This window comes from Plecotus auritus (assembly GCF_963455305.1).
Source record: "Plecotus auritus genome assembly, chromosome: 3".
Lineage (NCBI taxonomy): Eukaryota > Metazoa > Chordata > Mammalia > Chiroptera > Vespertilionidae > Plecotus > Plecotus auritus.
The window spans coordinates 10,548,557-10,568,054 of record NC_137772.1 but is presented as its reverse complement, the minus strand read 5'-3'; the positions used below and the strand labels follow the sequence as shown (position 1 = coordinate 10,568,054).

The following is a 19,498-nucleotide window of genomic DNA, read 5'->3' as shown; positions in this document are numbered from 1 at the left end:
TTTTCATGTTCAAGTTCAGGGGTCTTTTCAGAAGTATCCCCAGTTTATTGATTTTTAAAATCAAGAGATTGATTTTAATTATGAATATAAACAGAATTAAAATATATTGCATATGGTCTCACCGTTACTGTTCACAACTGCAGTGTTCCTCCATTGGACAGAGGTTTGCAGCAGCATCTTCCTCTTCTCCTCACCACCTGAGCTTCCTCAGATGTCGCCTCGGGGCACGGAGCCTCCCGATCCCTCTGTCTAAAGCAGCAGCTCCCTCCGCTCTCTGTCCTCTTGCTCTGCTTTATTTTCCTCTGAGCGTATCCCTGTCTGACTTTCATATGGAAAGTGGAATAGAGAATGTAAACGAGGCTTAATCCGTTGGAGGCAAGGCTCTGTGGCAGGGGTGGGCAAACTTTTTGACTCGAGGGCCACAATGGGTTCTTAAACTGGACCGGAGGGCCGGAACAAAAGCATGGATGGAGTGTTTGTGTGAACTAATATAAATTCAAAGTAAAGGAGTGGAGGGGAGAGCAAGAGAACCCTCCGCTCTTTCGGCTCCGCGGGCCGGATAGAATAGCCAAATAGGCCGGATCCGGCCTGCGGGCCGTAGTTTGCCCATGGCTGCTCTGTGGTCATTTCTCTTTTCCTCTCTGCCCCATTGTTTCCCTTTATCATGATTTAAATTGTTAGACTCGTTTTGATCTTTTCAGATCTCTCACCTTGTGTAATTCTTCTTTCTATCAGAATTATATTTTAATGATTTAATTTTTATTATTCCAAAATGAAGCTTATATCTATCTATCTACCTATTCCTATAAATGTATAATAGGTTATTTTCAGACATATTTCTGGCTCTAAGAAGAAAGGATCTTTGCCCACTTATAAACGTCTGGAAATTAAGAAGTGTTGGCACCTGAATTAGTGTTATCCAGAGCCTTGCCTCCAATTGGTACGTTCTCCTTTACATTCTCTGCTTTAATTTCTATAGTCATGGAACAGGTTAGGGAGTCGACATGTGAATGGTCACTGTGTCTGTGGCTCTTCTGATTGGCCACAGCTCCATAATTCTAGGTAATATTCTCAATGCTTAGTAACCTACATGAAGAATTTTCTAACTATCCCTAAATATTATCTATAAAAGCTTTCAAGATAGAGTATCAGTCCTAATTCTGCAGTTATCAGATGTGAGGAATTTCTAGACATGTTAGCGGTCTGGAGTTAGATTCTCTCTGTCCATAATTACTGCTAACTGGCCCATTTCTACCTACCTGGGCCATTCAGGCTATTTTATATTGGTTTCCAAGAACCATCCAAGTCCTTCCCTAATCAGCCCAGACTTCTTAAAAAGGATTGAGATGCATCCTACACTAATATTAGAGTATACAAAAGGAATTATTTTTTCATAGAAAACCACTGAAAAGGTTTAATGGTAGCTTTATTTTATTTGGCTTTGGAGTTGTGCAACAATTGAAAAATTCCATTATTTACATATATTGATAAAAGTACTTTAAAATATGGAGCCAAGTACAATGATCTTGATTCATATCTTCTAAATATTTTCAATTGGAAGATAAAGTACCATTTTAGACATAACAAAAAGACTTGGCTCTGTCCCTGACTTTAAAAAACCTGCTCTCCGCACATGTTTTCATATCTGTATTAAAGAGAATGTTCTACTTACAGGTTAATTGAGATTTAGAGGCTAGTAAGTAATTCTTATACCAAGGAGGGTGCTTCTTGAACTGGTTAGGTAAAAGATAGGACAGTGTTTTCATAATAATCATTGCTAAATGAATCATCTTAAAATTTTTGTTAAAAATTGAAAAAGGCAAACTGAATTACTCCTGAGGTCAATCTCTATGAACAAAAGCCCAGCAACAGGAACAGCGGAATGACTAGAACGACTGGTTGCTATGATGTGTACTGAGGAGGCCAACAGGCCTGATCTGGGCCCTGATCAGCTTTCCCCAACCTCCCAGGGCCCCTCCCCCCTTCCAGCCTTGCCCCTGATTGGCCTCCCCTACCCTAATCAGGGGTGGGGCCAGCTGGCCATCCTCTAGCGGTCCCCCACATAGGCCCTGATCAGGTGGCTGGCCAGCCTACCTCCCGGGCCTCCACTCTACTGGCCCTCCGATAGGCCTAGATCTCGGGCCAGGCCGAGGGACCCCACCTGTGCACATTTTTGTGCACCAGGGCTCTAATTTTTAAATAAAGATTAGAGACTACATTAATAAAGTGTCTGTTAATTTATCCAAAACCAAAGAAGGAGTGAAGGAATTGAAAAATAATATAAAAACATGTAAAATACCATAAGAAACTGCTCAATTTTTAAAATATAACGTAAGAGGAAATATCCATATTGTTATTCTGAACTAGAATGTAATTGCTATTCCAATTAAGAGTACATTTTTATAATATCGTAAATCATTTGGGTATGATATATTTTATTGTCATTGTTTTCTTAAGAACACAGATCATTGTCCAGGATTTTTAATTCTTTAATTTTTAATAAAATATAAAGTGTTGAAAGAGTTTCAGAAATTTATTGCATTTATAAAAGCTTGATTAGGTTCCCAATTTTTATATAATTTGTGTGAATACCTCTCTACTCTGCATATATATTGGTGATTCACTCATTTATATGTGTAACCAGATAGCAAACATTCTTTTGTGAATTCAAAATATATATCCATCTATGTTTTTCAGGGTTTTACCTCTTCGATAAAAACTCCAATTTAAAATTTATTTCAAAAGATAATATTTCTGTGTGGTCATCATCATGGATTTATTATTTCCTCAAATGTTTATCAAGCACCTTCTTTTCATTTAGATTCTGTTCTAAGCATTGGACTGAACAAGATGAAGTCTTCGCCCTAACAGAACTTCGAGTCTAGTGGAGGAGGCAATCAGTTTTTTAATATCATAAATCATTTGGATACTATGTTCTCGTTGTAATTGTTTTCAATAACCAAAGCAACAAAAATATAATATAAGGTCAGATAGCAATACATGCTATGAAGAAACCTAAAATAGGGCTCCAACTTTAGAAAGGGAAGGCTTTATTGTAGAGGTAATATTTGAGCAAAGATGCAAAGAAGGTGAGATAAGAAGCCATGTAGATATGAAAAGGAGAATACTAGACATAGGAAAAAACACACAGAGGCCTAAAATAGGAGCACACCCAGGGGTTTGAAGAACAGCAAAGAGGCCTTTGGGGCATAGAATGGAATAAGCAAGCGGGTGAATAACAGTAGATGATAGGAGTAGAGTGATTAAGATCCTTTTTGACCTTGGAAAGGGAAAGTTATCTGAAATAGGAAGCAACTGGAAAGATTTCAGAACAGAGTAATGCAATATGACCCGAGACAATGTTTCAGTCATATGACAGTGATGTAGCTGCTCAAAGTCAGAGGACTTTGGATGTGTTTTGGAAGTTAAGTCAGTGAGATTTGCTGTGGAATTAGATATGAAATGTAAATAAAGAATGAATCAATATTGACTTCAAGGCGTTGGCTGGGACATGTTATGTTTGAGATGCCTATTGGATGCCTAAGTGGAGATGTTGAGGTATTTGGGTATCTACACCTGGGGTTTAGAGAAAAGGTATAGACTGGGAAGTATAATTCAGCAGAGAGATGGTATTTAGGTACTGAAATGGATGAGATAACCAAGAGAGTGAGTACAAAGACGCAGGGAAAGAGTTCTGACCCTCTTTATCATCTAGAGGTACAGGATGTGAAAAGAAAACAGCGAAGCAGACAATAAAAATGACTGGTGAGGGAGAATAAAAGTCAAGAGAATGTAGAATCCTTGAAGTCAAATGGAGGGAAAAGTTTTTCAAAGAATAAAAATGGGCATATCACTGCCGATCTTACAGATGTTAGAATTTAACCAGGATACTATGACTAATTTGGTATGATAGTTTAGATGAAATGTTTAAACTCCTTGAAGAATATTACTTATCACCAGACGAAGAAGAAATAGGAAACCTGGAGAGGTTTATATCCATTATAGACTCAAATGTATAATTAAAATCCTTCTCTCAAAGAGAATTCCAAGTCCTGATGACTTCCAGGGTTAATTCTTCCAAATATTTAAGGAAAATATAGCATCGATAACTCCCACATAAAATGTTTTTCAAGGTAATAGGAAGTTATTTTCTAAGGCTAGCATAACCTTTATATAAAAACTGATAAGGGTATTATAAAAAAAAAGAGTCCAATCTCATCTCTGAACACAGACGATACACTCCTAAGCAAGATCGTGGCAAATCCAATCAGGCAGGTATGAAATGGGTAATAAATGCCATCCAAATCAGATCTCTGTAAGGCATTCAGGTTTGGTCCACCATGTGAAAAATAATCAGTGAACAAATGATGTAAAGAAAATGAACATGTGATAGTCTCAATAAACAGAGACAGTCTTTGAGAAAATTCATTCATAATAAAACTTCGTAGTAATCTAGGGAGAGTAGGGAACAAATATTATTTGCTTATGGGTATTTAGTGAGATAAAAAAAAAACAAAACCCTACAGCAAACTTCACACTTAAAGGTAAAATATTCAACTCTACCCACTGAGACCAGAAGCAATTACAAAGTTTCTGCTAGCCACCAAAGTTATTCATCACTATACAGGATGTCCTGGCCAGCTTGATAGGGCCAGATTAAAATACAGAGGGTCTTAAACATTGGGAGAAAGGAAAAAAATCATTCTTCATAAAAAACATCATTGTGTAGGTAGAAAATCCAAAATAATCTACAGATATACTTAAAAATCAGTATGTGATTTTAGCAAACTCATTGAATACAAGGTCAACATAAAATGCATTTGCCTTTCTACATATTAACAATAATCTTACCTAATAATAGATAAACATGTAAATTGACCGTACCTCCGCTATGACCATAGCCAATCAGAGTGAGTATGCAAATTAACCCAACAAAGATGGAAGTTAATTTGCATACATAGGCACCCAGCGCCTGGGTCCCGGGAACATCCTGGCACCCAGGTCACTCTGAGGTAAGCCCCATGTGGGCCCTGAGCAGCCTGGGAAGGGCCTGAGCCAGGGGGCTCCTGGGCAGGGCCAAGCCTGCAATCAGAGCCGAGGGGGCAGGGGCGGAGCCAGCGATTGGTATGAACTACAGAGGAAATACCTTTTCTGACAGCTCATTGGCTAAGCTTCCTGTATGCCATTGGTAATATTCTTAGTAACTTGGGTATAAGAATCCAAAAAGGTGATCTAGGGTTTTTCCACCACACTTCTGGAGAAAAAAACGAAGGTCCGCTGCTGGAGGGCTAAGAAATGTCATATCCTGCCCTAGCCGGTTTGGCTCAGTGGATAATGCCTCGGCCTGTCGACCGCAGGGTCTGGGTTCAATTCTGATCAAGGGCATGTACCTAGGTTGCAGGCTCCTCGCTGGCCAGGGCCCAGGTCAGTGCTCATGCAGGAGGCAACCAATCAAAGTCTTCCTCTCACTTTGATGTTTCTCTCTGTCTTTCCCTTTCTCTTCCACATTCTCTAAAAGTCAATGGAAACATATCCTCGGGTGAGGATGAAAAAAAAAAATAAAGAAAGAAATGTCATATCCCATAAAAGACGCATCTTGAAAATGCCTAAAGAAAGTTGTCATTTTTTCATGGTGAAGGGATTGGAGTCCGTGTTGATGAAAACACCTTGGTGGCTGTGGTGACTGGCAGTGGCTGCATCAGCGGGGTGATGGGGCTGGTGCCTTCCCCTGATCAGCCCGGTCGCCTCCCACAAAGGGAGGCCAGACTGCAGCTTAGGCCCGCTCCCCATGGGACATCCCCTGAGGGCTCCCAGTATGTGAGAGGGGGCAGGTTGGGCTGAGGGAACCCCACACCCCCAGTGCACAAATTTCATGCACCGGGCCCCTAGTTAGATAATAAAATGTAAAAGCTACTACTTATAGTAGCCTCAAAAACATCAAATAATAGAAATCCATTTAATAAGATGATTATAGTAGTCAGGAATCTCCATAGAAACAGAATTAATAAGATATATATGTGTATATGTGTGTGTGTGTGTGTGTATATATATATATATATATATATATATATATATATGGTGTCCCAAAAATGTATACACACTTTTAATAATTGTAAAGGCAGAGTTTATTAAAATACATTTCATTTTCAAAATTGAGCTATCAGCTGTTAAAAGTGTGTATACATTATTTTGAAATTCCCTGTATATATGACATCTGAAACAACCATTGGTCACAAAATGGCTAATAAGTTGTAGTATAAACAATGGAATAGTACACAGTTATGAAAAATACTACACACCACAATATAGAGTCATCACACAGGAATAATGTTGAGTTTAAGAAGACAGATACAAAAGAGTACATACAGTATGATTTCCTGTTCTATTGTATGACCTGGGGGTAGTCACATAGAACTGATGATGCTTGTCCATAAAACTGTACTTTTTAAGTAAAGTACACTTTATCTGATCTTAGTGATTCAACAATTCATGACAGTGTCCTCTTATCCTGATAATTTGCTATGTATAAGCATGTGAATAATATACTTTTATATTTAGCCAGCATTTGTTTTTTTAAATCTATATTAAACATCTTTTCCATATTAGCAATCATTCCAAGTGACAGAAATTTAAAGGAAATCAAAGTGTTAACATTCACAAAGCTTTGCTGTAGTTTATAACTTATTCTGGCCCATGACTTTAACTTTCAAAGGCATGTATTTCAAGCAGGGTAGAGTAGCCAAGATCTTCCAAGTGGAAAGAAAGTTGTCCTTTAATATAGAAAGAATCTTCAAGAGACAAAGTTAGGAGACAGCTCCCTACTCGGCTGGATGAGTGCCATGAAGCTGACATAGCGGTGATAAATGTAGGTAGATGGTCTTCACCGTGGCAATGCCATGCTCCCCACACAGAGATTCATTATGTTTCAGGGTGGACATTCGAAGGTGCAACACTGTGAACTTGGCTGCCAGGAGAGAAGGGTGTCGCCATGGGTTTCTCTCACGCTTGGCCATCTGACCAGTCTAGTCTGAAATATCTGGTAACAAATAGGATGAGAACGAAGACTCAGGAACAAAGAGACAGGGCTTTTGTTTTATTGTCCCTTTTAAAAAATCCTCTGTGCTCTCTGTCTCACCCACAAATGGCCTTCAAAATAAAGATTCAATTTCTAAGCCTGGGAGTCAAGGTCCATTCAAGCTGGCTCCATGCTACCTGTGAACATCGTCTTGTCCTGGTCACCCTGAGCCACCCTGTGCTCCAAGCAGGGGTCCCCTGCACACTTTCTTGAACCCAGCACACCCTTCTCTGCTTTGGAGCACGTCCTGCTCATGTTGGCTGCTGCCTGAAGCACTCCGCCCTCCCCCTTCTCCACCTCTTCGGGGTTGTGGTTACATAGTCCTTGTTTTGTCCACAGAGATGAGCAGAGTCAGATACAGACAAATCCCATAGTTTCATAGCTGTGATAGACGTTTAGAGAGATGAGATCTACTTAAAGATAGTAAAGAAAATATATTGTAAAGTCTTAAACAGATGAAATAATATCCAAGTGAATAAAATAAAGAATGTAAGTTCTTCTCCGTGGACATCCCATAAGGTTGACCAGTGTTTTTCCTCCCAGACAGTAGTCTAGCTGCAGAGAACGAAACTTTTTTTCTCCCCAAAGATGGCATTACATTATGTACTCTGTTCTGCAGCTTTAAGGTTTATCTTTCACTTACTAGTTCCTGAACCTTTTCCCACGTCAGTGCAGACAGATGACTTAAAAAAATCAGTTGGAGAAAAGCCTTAAGCATGTTTTTCTCTGCCCTGTAGAGGCCCTACAATCTGTACAGGAGCTGCAAGTAAAACGGAGGGGGGGGGGGGATTGAGCAAAGTAGGGATCCAGGGCGTTTCTCCACTTATGTCATCTCCCTTGGCGTCTCCCCTGTCACTATGGACCTGCTCCCAGGAGAGGGACACTCCCAGCCCAGCGCCTTTGTAGGAAGGATCACCTGCACAAAAGAGAACCAGAGTCAGGATTGGGGTCCCGCTACCTGAAGAAGGAAAATTCGTAGTCAGTGAACACAGCCATCGGGCAGAATTGGGGCACCCTTCTCACCATCATTCCCCTTTCCTTCCTCCCTCCCTCCCTCCCTCCCTCCCTCCCTCCCTCCCTCCCTCCCTCCCTCCCTCCCTCCCTCCCTTCCTTCCTTCCTTCCTTCCTTCCTCCCTCCCTCCCTCCCTCCCTCCCTCCCATAGGCTCAGTTGTTTGTCTTTGGGAGTTACTTCATAATTATTGTTCCTTTATCCAGGCCCTGCTCTGCCAGCATCTCTTATCTCTACCTCTGCCAGAGACCTTGCCCTTCATCCTCTCCTACCCGCCCCGATGTTCTCTTGGTCCCGAGGATAATTTGGAAACCATTGGGATCACAAGAACATTATTCAGCTCTCCCGTGACCTGATGACGAATTTTACCTACTCCCTCAGGTTGGAGTCCCAGGTCAAAGTAGGGAGCTGTTCTGAATGACCCTGAAGCTCAGCCAGGATGCAACCCACCTCCTGCGCGCAGCCAGTCCCAAGTGAGAAGACACTCCTGTTTGCACAAGGAAGTATCAGGAGGCTAGGCGCCCAGCCAGGGAAAAACTAACCCCAAACCGAACTTCAAACCCGGTGCCCCTTTACTTCCATTCTAAAACATACCGCTCACTCCTTAACGGAAATCAGCCCTCCCCAGCCCCAGGGCGCCTCTCCATCCTGAAGTTGCCCTAAATTGCACCCCATTCTCCTCCCCACGCCCCTTAAGTGCCTTCATTTCTTCTCAGCGCACTCTGCCTTCAGCATCGGTCTTCCCGGCTTTCGTTTCTGTTTGAACCAAACACAGAGGCCCCAGCGCGTTACTCAGGCGTTTGTCTGCACAGCAACAACCCGCGGCGCTTTCCACCCAGCCTGGGAGGCCCCAACCCAGTCCCCAGGAGGCAGGGCGGTCCCTGCGCGGAAAGTCCCGCTTCTGACGCGCCTGGGCTTGTGGTTGCTGGAGGAGGGAGAGGCGATTGGGCCTGGCGCCACCCTCTCCCCCGCCCTCCCGGCCCGCTGCCTCCGCCCAGGGATTGCGGGACTCCACCCAGGGCCCCGCGCTTGAACGGCAGCGGCTGGATCAGGCCCAGACCCTAAGCTCCCTTCCCCAAGGTTCTGGGTCTCAGTCCCCTTGCGGAGCCGACCGCTGGCGCGATGATGGCCGTCTGGCTGGTGCACGTCGGGCAGAAGCTGCTGCTCTGGGGCTCGCTCAGCGCCATCTCCCTGGCGGGCGCCACCCTCATCCTGAGCTTCCTGCAGATGATGGCGAGCTATGCGCATAACTGGCTGCAAATGAGGCCCATCCCTACCATTTCGGGCGCCTACCCCTTTGTGGGACACATACTGATCATGGAGCGAGGAGGGAAAGGTAAGGGACTGCGCGCCCAGGCGGCCCCATCCCCGTCACGGGCTGTTGGGCCCCTTGCAGGGAACCGAAGCTCGGGAGCACCTCCTGAGCACCACCAGCCCGCTTGCCCCCCTGGAGTGTCAGGACTGGAGATGCAGGCTCCTGGGCAAAGGGCAACTTTATCACCCCCTGGTTAATGGGTTCCCAGCTCTCTCCAGTTTTCATTACATATAAGTGCAGTGTTTCTAAACTCTCGCCCTTCTGCTTTTTCTCTTCTCATTTTCCCAACTCCTGGCTGCTGCTATCTTAAAACACTGCCTGTAGCACTAGCCGGCTTGGCTCAGTGGTTAGAGCTTTGGCCTGCAGACTAAAGGGTCCCTGGTTTGATTCTGGTCAAGGGCATATGCCTGGGTTGCAGGCTCCATCCCCAGTGGGGGGCGTGCAGGAGGCAGCTGATCAATGATTCTCATCATTGATGTTTCTATCTCTCTCTCCCTCTCTTTCCCTCTCTGAAATCAATAAAAATATATTTAATAAGAAAAACAAAAACAACAAAAAACACCACCTGTTTTTTCTTCAGTCTTTACTTTTAAAGTCCTAAAGGCAGACATAACTTATAACTTCTCTCTCTCTCTCTCTCTCAATCTCTCTCTGCAAAATAAGGGACAAGAAATGCACTTAAGACCAGAGCCTCTCTCTCCAGAAATCATAAGACTTCACCACAACTTTCATTCCTCCTTGGCTCTTCTAAGGAGGTTACATAACAACAATGAATTATGATGCTTTTCTTCAAGGCCTGCCCCAAAAGGCATACAGCAAGTTTAATGCTGTCATTTCAACTTCACAGGAATCCATGAGGCCTCATGGGAGAGTGTTGCCAAAATATAGAAAACGTTTCTGGCAGAAGAAATCCAAGTGAACTTTTAACCAACCAAACATCAATGTGACTAATGTTGCAAGTGATGCAGCAAATTTTGATATATGAAAACTACATTTGTAAAAATCATCATGGCGATATGAAAACTGCATTTGTAAAAATCATCATGGCGAACACTAAAGGCAGAGCTAATCTTCCCTTCTACCCAAAGGGAAGATTTATAATATTAAAAAAGAATGGTGTAGAAATATAGACCCCTCCTCCCCAACAGGAAACAATATACTTAAGAAATCTCATCATAGTCTTTTGGGCGAATTTTTCTAAGAATTGAAATCTCTGATGAATAAGATCCATTTCAAAACGAACTGTGAGTTATTGGATTATTTAAAGTAATTCTCCTTACAGTTACTTCCGGAGAGAAGAGAATGATAACACAGTATCTTTCTCAAGGGGACTTTTTAATGCATCAACCACTACAGGATCTGGGCATGAGAGCAACCTTTGGTCCCTTTCTGCTTGTAACCAAATTGCTTGACTTTTCAAGTTGTTTAAAACTCTTTAAGTTAGAGTGTGTTACCCTCTACTTGTAAAAGTCACTATATTGCAGTTCCTTTGAGGATTAGATTTAATGCGTGCATTTTCTAGACCATTGTCCAGAACTTGGTTTGAGCCAATTTTTTCATTGTCAATCATGCACTTATTTGAGGCCCTCCTTTGTGCCCAGCATTGAGCTCAGCAAACTGGGCATAGCACAACATTTAAAGGTGTATTCCCCATCCTCAATACCCTTGTGTCTTATACAGGAGGCTGCGCCCTTCATTGTGTGGCTACCATCCGCATTCTGGCCTCAGAAGTCTCACCTGGGGAATTGCAACTGACTCCCAACTAGGCTGTTGAACTCTATCTTTTGCTTTTCCAGTCCTTTTTGTCAGCACCTGTCTTCCCCAGCTGCTCCCTGCTATGGGGCCCACCTGAGGCCGTCAAACCACGGATTTTGATTTCCCTGTCTCCTCTGTCAGCCCAGACCAAGGCAGTGGCTATGGCCATGCGACACATATTTTGACACTGTTGATCTGACCTAGCTCCTTTCACAGCAGTTTAGCCAGTGGTTTGACGGGAAGGCATTTTGAATCGGGGTGATGTGATGGGGAGGATGGCACAGTGTGTGTGGGTGCCTGGGGTACAAAGCCAGGCCTGTACTTACCAGCGCTGTGGTATGGTGCAACCACTCAGCTGTGCACAACTTCCTCAGTTGCTCACTAACTTCTGTAATAGTGTTTGTCACCTGACTGTGGTGAGGCATAAAAGACATAAGGCATCGAAAACCCTTAGCTCTGCTCTGGTGTTTAATTACCTTCCACAGCAAATAAATGACAGAATGAATGTCAGCTGGCTTAGAAGACTCATTATTGGGTTTGGAGGGGCCCAAATGTGCAAACGCTTTGAACAATAATTACTGTTTCTTCCGTGTCACGTGCAATGGACATCCCTGTGCTTTATAGTCTCTCCCGCTGCAATGTGAGCAGCTTGCCCTGAAGCCCAGGGGTGGGGGGAGCTGAGCGATGGGAGAAGCAGCAGGGGTAGTTGAGTATGTGAACATGTATTGGCATGGAAAAGAGCTGGAAAGTTTAATAGTTGTTTTTTTATTCCATGTCAATCTGTCGGTGGGGCCCAAATTCCCATTAAAACAACCCATCAAAACCTCAGGTGCCACAGTGCTGTGGGCATTAGTCCTGCTGCTGTCAAGGGAGCATTCCCTTTGCCTAGAAAAGCCTGGGTACCACATGCCTCCCAGCCAGTCTGCTCTCCTTACCCCTCCCTCCTCATGAGAGGCCTCATTTCCTAACCTAATTAGAACCTAGTCCTCCCGTGACCTCATGTTGTTTGACATGGGCTCTGTCTAACCTTTGCCAGGTCTTTTCTCTGAGGGCTGGACCCTGTACCCCAATTCTTTAGTCACTGTGTTCCCCCACCCCACCCAACCCCCACTCTGGGTCACACACACCAATTTAATATTTCCTGAGCTGACCCAGAGTTTGCCATTGTTTGACCTTTCTGAATGCTGGGCTGCATTCCCCAATGGGCCTCAGGGATTTCCATACAGAAAGGGTTACCTCCCCAACTTTCCTCACTCTTCAGTGTTGTTGGGATTACTGGTCACCATTTCCCCACACCCAATATAAGGACCGGCCATAAAGCAGGACCAGCGCCCCTAACACTGGCTGCATGGAATTCCACCCCCAGTAGCTTCCTGTATCCTTGGAATAGGAATACCAAGTTGTCCACAGATCCCACACACCTCCGTGTTATTGTCCTAAAATATAACTGTGGTTCTAGCACTCCTCAGGAACTTTCAGACATTGCCTAGAGACTGTAAAAGAAAACCCAACTCCTTTAGCCTTCCAGCACTCCAAGCTCATCTATCAATGTTGTCATCCCCATCCTGTGCTTTGGCTAAACCTATAGGCCATTTTCAGACCTCCCTGCCTCTGCTCCACTATTTCTGCTGCTTGGTTTACCCTAACTTCCTTTTTCTTCCTATAAAAAGCGAACTCATTCTTTTATGCTCAAATGCCATCTCTTTCTTGGAATTTCTCCAGTCCTTTCAATGAAAATCGAGAACTCCTCAGACTTAACCTTCTAATTTAGCCCCCATTTCTTTTGACCTGATACTGTGATTAGTACCACAGTGACCATCTCCTATGAGTATAAATTCCCTGAGAGTAGGAATCTGGTCTTTGGTGGTACATGTTCCTTGCCTGTGGAATGCATGTGTGAGCATGTTGTGTTTTCAAGAAGAAGTAAGGTACTTCCTTCATATTCATTCTTATAGCTAGACATGTCATAGGAAACTGACTTGATTGATTACCAAACTTCGCTATCTAATCCCTACATTTTCCTCAGTGCTTCTCAGTTATTCTTTTTAGCTTAATGATTCTTTCTTATATTCAATATGACATCTCTTCCACATTTTTGTCACATTCCCATGCCAAATTTTTTCCTACATCCAAGGAAATGTAGACATAGCCAATTATTTATATACTAGTGGCCCAGTGTACAAATTCGTGCATGGGTAGGGTCCCAAGCAGCTGCCGGCCGCCGGCCAGGGCCTTCCATCGTTCTGCACTGCCCCCTGATGGACAGCACATGTCATAGCAAGCGATGGAACTCCCAGTTGGTTGAACTCCCGAGGGGACACTTTGCATATTAGGCTTTTATATATATACTAAAGGCCCAGTGCACGAAATTTGTGCACGGAGTGTGGGGGTGTGTCTTAGCCCAGCCTGCATGCTCTCCAATCTGAGACCCCTTGAGGGATGTGTGAATGCCCATTTAGGCCCGATCCCGGTGGAATCGGGCCTAAATGGCCAGTCGGACATCCCTCTCACAATTCAGGACTGCTGACTTCCAACCGCTCACCTGCCTGCCTGCCTGATTGCCCCTAACCGCTTCTGCCTGCCAGCCTGATCACCCCCTAACCACTCCCTTGCCAACCTGATCAATGCCTAACTGCTCCATGGCTGGCCCGATTGCCCCTAACTGCCGTCCCCTGCGGGCCCGGTCACCCCTAACTTCCCTCCCTGGCCAGCATGGTCACCCCTAACTGGCCACCCCTGCCGGTCTGGTCACCCCCACCTGCCCTCCTCTTCAGGCCTGGTCCCCTCCCCTGCAGGCCTGGTCACCCCCAACTGCCTTCCCCTGCAGGCCTGGTTACTCCTTACTGCCCTGCCCTGCAGGCCTTCCCCTCCCCCCTGCAACTGCCCTCTCATGCAGGCCTGGTTGCCCCTAACTGCCCTCCCCTGCAGGCCTGGTCCCCCACAACTTCCCTCCCCTGCAGGCCTCGTTCCCCCAACTGTTCCCCCCTGCCGGCCAGTCACCCCTAACTGCCCTCCCCTGCAGTCCTGATCACCCCCAACTGCCCTCCCCTGCTGGCCATCTTGTGGCGGCCATCTTATATCCACTTGGGGGTGGCCATCTTATGTGTTGGAGTGACGGTCAATTAGCATATTACCTCTTTATTAGATAGGATATATTGTGTGTATGTGTTTCTCTATTACTAACGAAATATTTTAAAATCTTCCTCCAGCTTACTTTTTATTCTTCAGCTTCAGAATAATAAAACTCCCCTTTGTTATAAACTTTTATTTATTCCAATAATTTTAGAACTACAGGAAAGTTGTAAAAATAATATAGAGTTTGCATATGCCATATACCCAGCAAGTCTCCTCTGATGGTGTTATTTTACACAATTAGTATCATTGGCAAACTAGAAAATTATTATTTTTCCAATGTTCTTAACAATACTACGGCCCTTATCTGCATCTTACAGCATATCCTCGTATTCTTTTCCTGTTCCATGACTCAATTCAAAATCTCACCTGGCATATAGTAGTTGTGCTTCCTTGTGTTATGTTCTTCAATATTAATCTTTTCTAATCTGTGCTCATTTATCAGTCTTTCCATACACATCAAGACCTTGACACATTATCTGAGAAGGTGTTTTGTAGAATCGCTCTCAGTTTGGATTTGTCTGTTACTTTTTCAGAGTTTCATTGAGGTTATACATTTTTGGCAAGAACACCATATGTGGTGTTAAAAGCTTTCCCTCTAAGATCAGGAAGACAAGGATGCTCACTCTCACCACTTTATTCAACATAGTATTATAGGTCCCAATAAGAACATTTAGGCAAGAAAAAGAATGCAGACAACATGATTGTTCATGTAGGAAACACTAGATACTCCACCCTACCCCCAAAATGTTAGAATTAATAAATAAATTTAGTAAAGTTGCAGGATATAGAATCAATATACAAAAATCACTTGCATTTCTTTATGCTAACAATGGACCATCAGGAAGAGAAATTAAAGAAACTGTCCCATTTACAATTGAATCAAAAGGAATAAAATATCTAGGAATAAATTTAATCAAGGAGGTGAAAGTCTGTACACTGACAACTATAAGATATCGACTAGAGAAGTGATACAAACTAATTCTATCATTACTTATTCTGTTGCACAAATTGTTCCTGTTTGGAGTATTAGGAGCTTTTTAGGTTGGCTGCTTGGTGTATCAACATGGCCCCACCATTTTTTGAGCACTTCCTTATTTTCTGGCACCATAATATATTCCACTCTTCTGGCATTTTTCTCTGCCTCGGCCCTAAAATCAATGACTTCTCCAAGAAGAATTGGTTTATTTAATTGTAGGACAGTATTTAGAAATACTGAGATCTGGTGCCTGTACTAGAAATGGGAGCCAAGGTGGGAAGTTATATTACCAGAAATCTTGTTTAGAATATCAGAGAAGACTTCACAGCAAAATCACATTTAAGATGACACTTGAAGAATAAGTAAGTGTTATTAGACAAAAAGCAGGAGAGTTTTCTACAAAGGGAAGAGGTTCTGTAGAGGCCCTGAGACATTTGAGAAGTTGAAGGATTAGTAACACAGAAGAGTTTTTTTTAATTATTTTTTTCTTGAGGTAACATGGGTTAATAACATTATCTAGATTTCAGGTGTGCAGTAGTATAATCTGATGTCTGTATACGCTTTTTGGTGCTCACAACCAAAAGTCTAGTTTCCATCTATTACCATTTGTTTAACCCCATTTACCTACTTTGCTCTCTCTCTCCTTCTCTTCTGTAACCACTATACTGTTGTCTATATCCTTAAATTTGTTTTTATTTTGTTATATTTGTTCATTTATTACTTTTTTGTTTTATATTTCATATATGAGTTAAATCAGACTGTTTTTGTCCTTGTCTGTCTGACTTATTTCACATAGCATAATACCCTTAAGATCCATTCATGTTATCACAAATGACAATGTTTTATCTTTAAAAAAATATATGTTCTTTATTGATTTCAGAGTGGAAGGGAAGGGGAGAGAGAGAGAAACATCAGTGATGAGAGAGAATCATCGATTGGCTGCCTTCTGCATGCCCCACACTGGGGGTCAAGCCTGCAACTCAGGCATATGGCCTGATGGGGTTAACGCTCAACCACCGAACCATGCCAGCTGGGCCAATATTATCACATCTTCTTTATCCATTCATCCATCGATGGACACCTATGGTTGCTTCCATGTCCTGGCTATTGTAAAAATAATGCTGCAGTTAACATTGGGGTGCATATATCTTTTTGAATTCATGTTTCCATGTTCTTCAGATAAATACCCAGAAGAGGAATTGCTGGATCATATAGTAGCTCTAATCTCGATTTGTTGAGGAACTTCAATGCTGTTTTAGAGTGGGTGAAAGGGAAGCATGTATCTACCAGGGCTGGAGAGTTGAGACAGGTTTCCCTTTCTATAGAATAGTGGCCTGAAGCAGGTCAGGAGAAACTGAACAACGTCAGTGTTTATAAGGTCACCACAAACATCCACAGTGCTTGGCATTTCTCAGTTAACCAGGCTGTTGCACATATATCATTCATAATTAAATTAGCCTCATAATTCATGCATTAATAATTTAGTAAGGACAACTGTGTGGTTTAGCTTCAAGATGTGAAATATCTGGGAGGTATTGAGTGAGTTGGCCAAAGTAAAAAACCCAAAAAAGACACAGTAAGGAACTTATTTAAAATTAAATATTTTCTCCTAGAGTTTTTCCAGCAGCTGATTCATTACACTGAACGCAACAGACATATGCCAATGGTAAAACTCTGGCTTGGCACAGTACCAGTAATAGCCATGTATAAGGCGGAAACTATAGAGGTGAGTCGATGGTGACTATGATCAATGTTTCACTGTATATTTGGTGGTATGAGAATCTCATAAGAATAAACAGTAAATATATGACCTTATATTTAATTGAATTCAATGCAATGAGGATTCCATTAAATATCTAAGGCTGTGAAGGTGCCAATTAATGCTTTCCAGATATAGTCTGAGTTCTGGGAAGAGTAGCAGCTTCTACATGTCTATACACATTTGGTATCAAGTAATATATTTGTCCTCCTTTTTTGGGAAGTCTCCAGTTGAACAGAACGATAAATAGATTATTCTATAAGGGGAGCTCATATCTGCCAGGCACTGTTTTAAGATTACAAAAATATAAGAATAATAAAATATAAGTGTTTCTCTTGAGATGCTCAGAGTATCCTTTATACTTTTATTATTTCAAGTTATTTTTTAAAAACAGAACACTAATCTGATATTGAAGGGGAAGATGTTGTTAATTCACACTATTGAAAGTACTCTTAAAAATTGTTTACCTTTCTTTTATTTATTATCATGACATTGGGGTATTATCTGATAGTTTGATGACAAAGGATTTGGTACAGGAAGTAAAAATGGGAGAAACAGACCTCTCTTGTTTAGAGCAAAATTAACAGCACAATTTCCTAGGGTTGTTTGGCTTGGATACATCTTTCTTACTCATTGTGTAAAACTCTTAGAGTGTCTCTGGTACCACACTGCAGAATCTACTGGCCCAGAGGAGATAGCGGGAGGCCACACGTGGGGTTTCAGCCATTGCTGTCTAGTATCAGTGGGCTTAGTCTGTGTGGATAGAGATCTGTCCAAAGCAGGGAACTGCAGCAAGAGGCCTGAGAAGCATTTTGTGCATATGCTCATCCTTTCTGCTTTACTTTGGCTCCAGGCAACCTAACTATACCCATGGTTCCCAGTGCCACTTACACCCTGGAGACGTTCAAATGCGTACCTAGTGTAAGCCTCACTCCTGAGCTGCACACCTGCTTTCAGACTATGGCAACTTGAATGCCTCCAATTCAACATAGCTGATCATGAACTTGTGATTTCCATCTCCCTAAATGTGGTCATCCTTTGATTCACCCACCTTCTCTTCCCTCACTCCTACCCTCAATAAACAGCTCCACTTGGCTCCTAATTCATGGCAGGAGTCAGGGAATTATCTTGAACATTTTCCTTTCAGCCAACTCCAGCTAGTCTCCAAGAGTGGGTGACAGTTGGTTGCTCCAAACTCTAATTGCATTTCTTTGTGTCACAGTAATGAAAATGAACCACAACCAAGTAATTGTTATGAAATGTTACTTTAGAAAGTAGTTGTGTTCTAGCCCAGTATTCTTATAATTAAGGTGGCTTTCTTATCTCTATCTCTCATTTTCCTTTTTTTCTCTTTCTAAGGTAATTTTAACTAGCTCAAAGCAAATTGACAAGTCTTATCTGTACACCTTCCTACAACCATGGCTTGGCCTAGGACTTCTTACGAGGTAAGTCAGTGTAAATCGGTAAAGCTGTCTTGTGCATAACTTATGTCAGGCATTGACACAAGGTGGTTTTCCTATAGCAAGAATGTGCTGTCGGGTAGTAGGGAGAAGCTGAAAAGGTTGGGTGATAATGGGCCTCTGAGAGACAGGAACCCTGGGTGTAGAGTAATCTCCAGCCATGGCATTCAATAATGATGATCAGCAGTGTTCCAAGGAGCGGTAGAAAGTGCCAGTGTGTAAAGGGAGTACGGCACAGGGGAGCTTTGAGCGGGGAAATCTTGAAAATTCAGTGAAAAAGGCAGTCATCCCCGGAGAAGTAAGTGGAGCACAGTGACGTCAGTCCTGGCGCTGCCATCCAGCAACAGGACCCGTCAACTGAGAAAGAGAAAGCAGGACTTCGGCGGGGACTTTGGAGACTTCGAGGATGTTAGAGATCAAAGTAGACTCATGGAGCTCCTTGATCTTCAGAGGCTTAAGGTTGGCTAAAGGGGGGATATTTCTAATTTTTGGAAACTCAGAACTTAGAAATCTAGAAAACTTTTTAATATTTTCAATTTTGATGAGTGCTCTTTTAAATATTAGTAATATAGAAGGGTATCTAAAATATGCCCATTCTGTAACTGTGTATGACTCTCCCCTTGGCATTCTGACCAAAGCATTTGGGAATCTGTGGATTAAGAAGAATTTGTTGTCTTGACTATGCTTTATTTGTTTTGGATGTTGCTTTTCTCTCCTTTGTAACCATGTCTTGTATTTCTAGTACTGGAGACAAATGGCGCTCTAGGAGAAAACTGTTAACACCCACTTTCCATTTTACCATTCTGGAAGAGTTCTTAGATGTCATGAATGAACAAGCCAACATATTGGTTAATAAGCTTGAAAAACATGTTGACGGAGAAAAATTTAACTGCTTTTTTGACATCGCTTTTTGTGCCTTAGATATCATCTGTGGTAAGTCTCATTGATTTGTTTCTAGAGCTATGGTGTAAACAGAAAATGGCCCAAATAGAAAATAACACTTCATTGGGAGG

General features: G+C 42.5%; 1 protein-coding gene across 1 annotated transcript in view; it reads left to right on the top strand.

The window, feature by feature from the left end:
* Nucleotides 1-9,097: 9,097 nt before the first annotated feature.
* The window catches only part of LOC308243684 (cytochrome P450 4V2-like), a 33,128-nt gene continuing 22,727 nt past the window's right edge, over nt 9,098-19,498 (top strand). The window contains exons 1-4 of the mRNA XM_080659382.1: nt 9,098-9,421; nt 16,880-16,992; nt 18,385-18,470; nt 19,228-19,418. Coding sequence (XP_080515508.1) covers nt 9,208-9,421; nt 16,880-16,992; nt 18,385-18,470; nt 19,228-19,418 — 604 coding nt within the window. The 5' untranslated portion in view covers nt 9,098-9,207. The remainder of the gene's footprint in view (nt 9,422-16,879; nt 16,993-18,384; nt 18,471-19,227; nt 19,419-19,498) is intronic.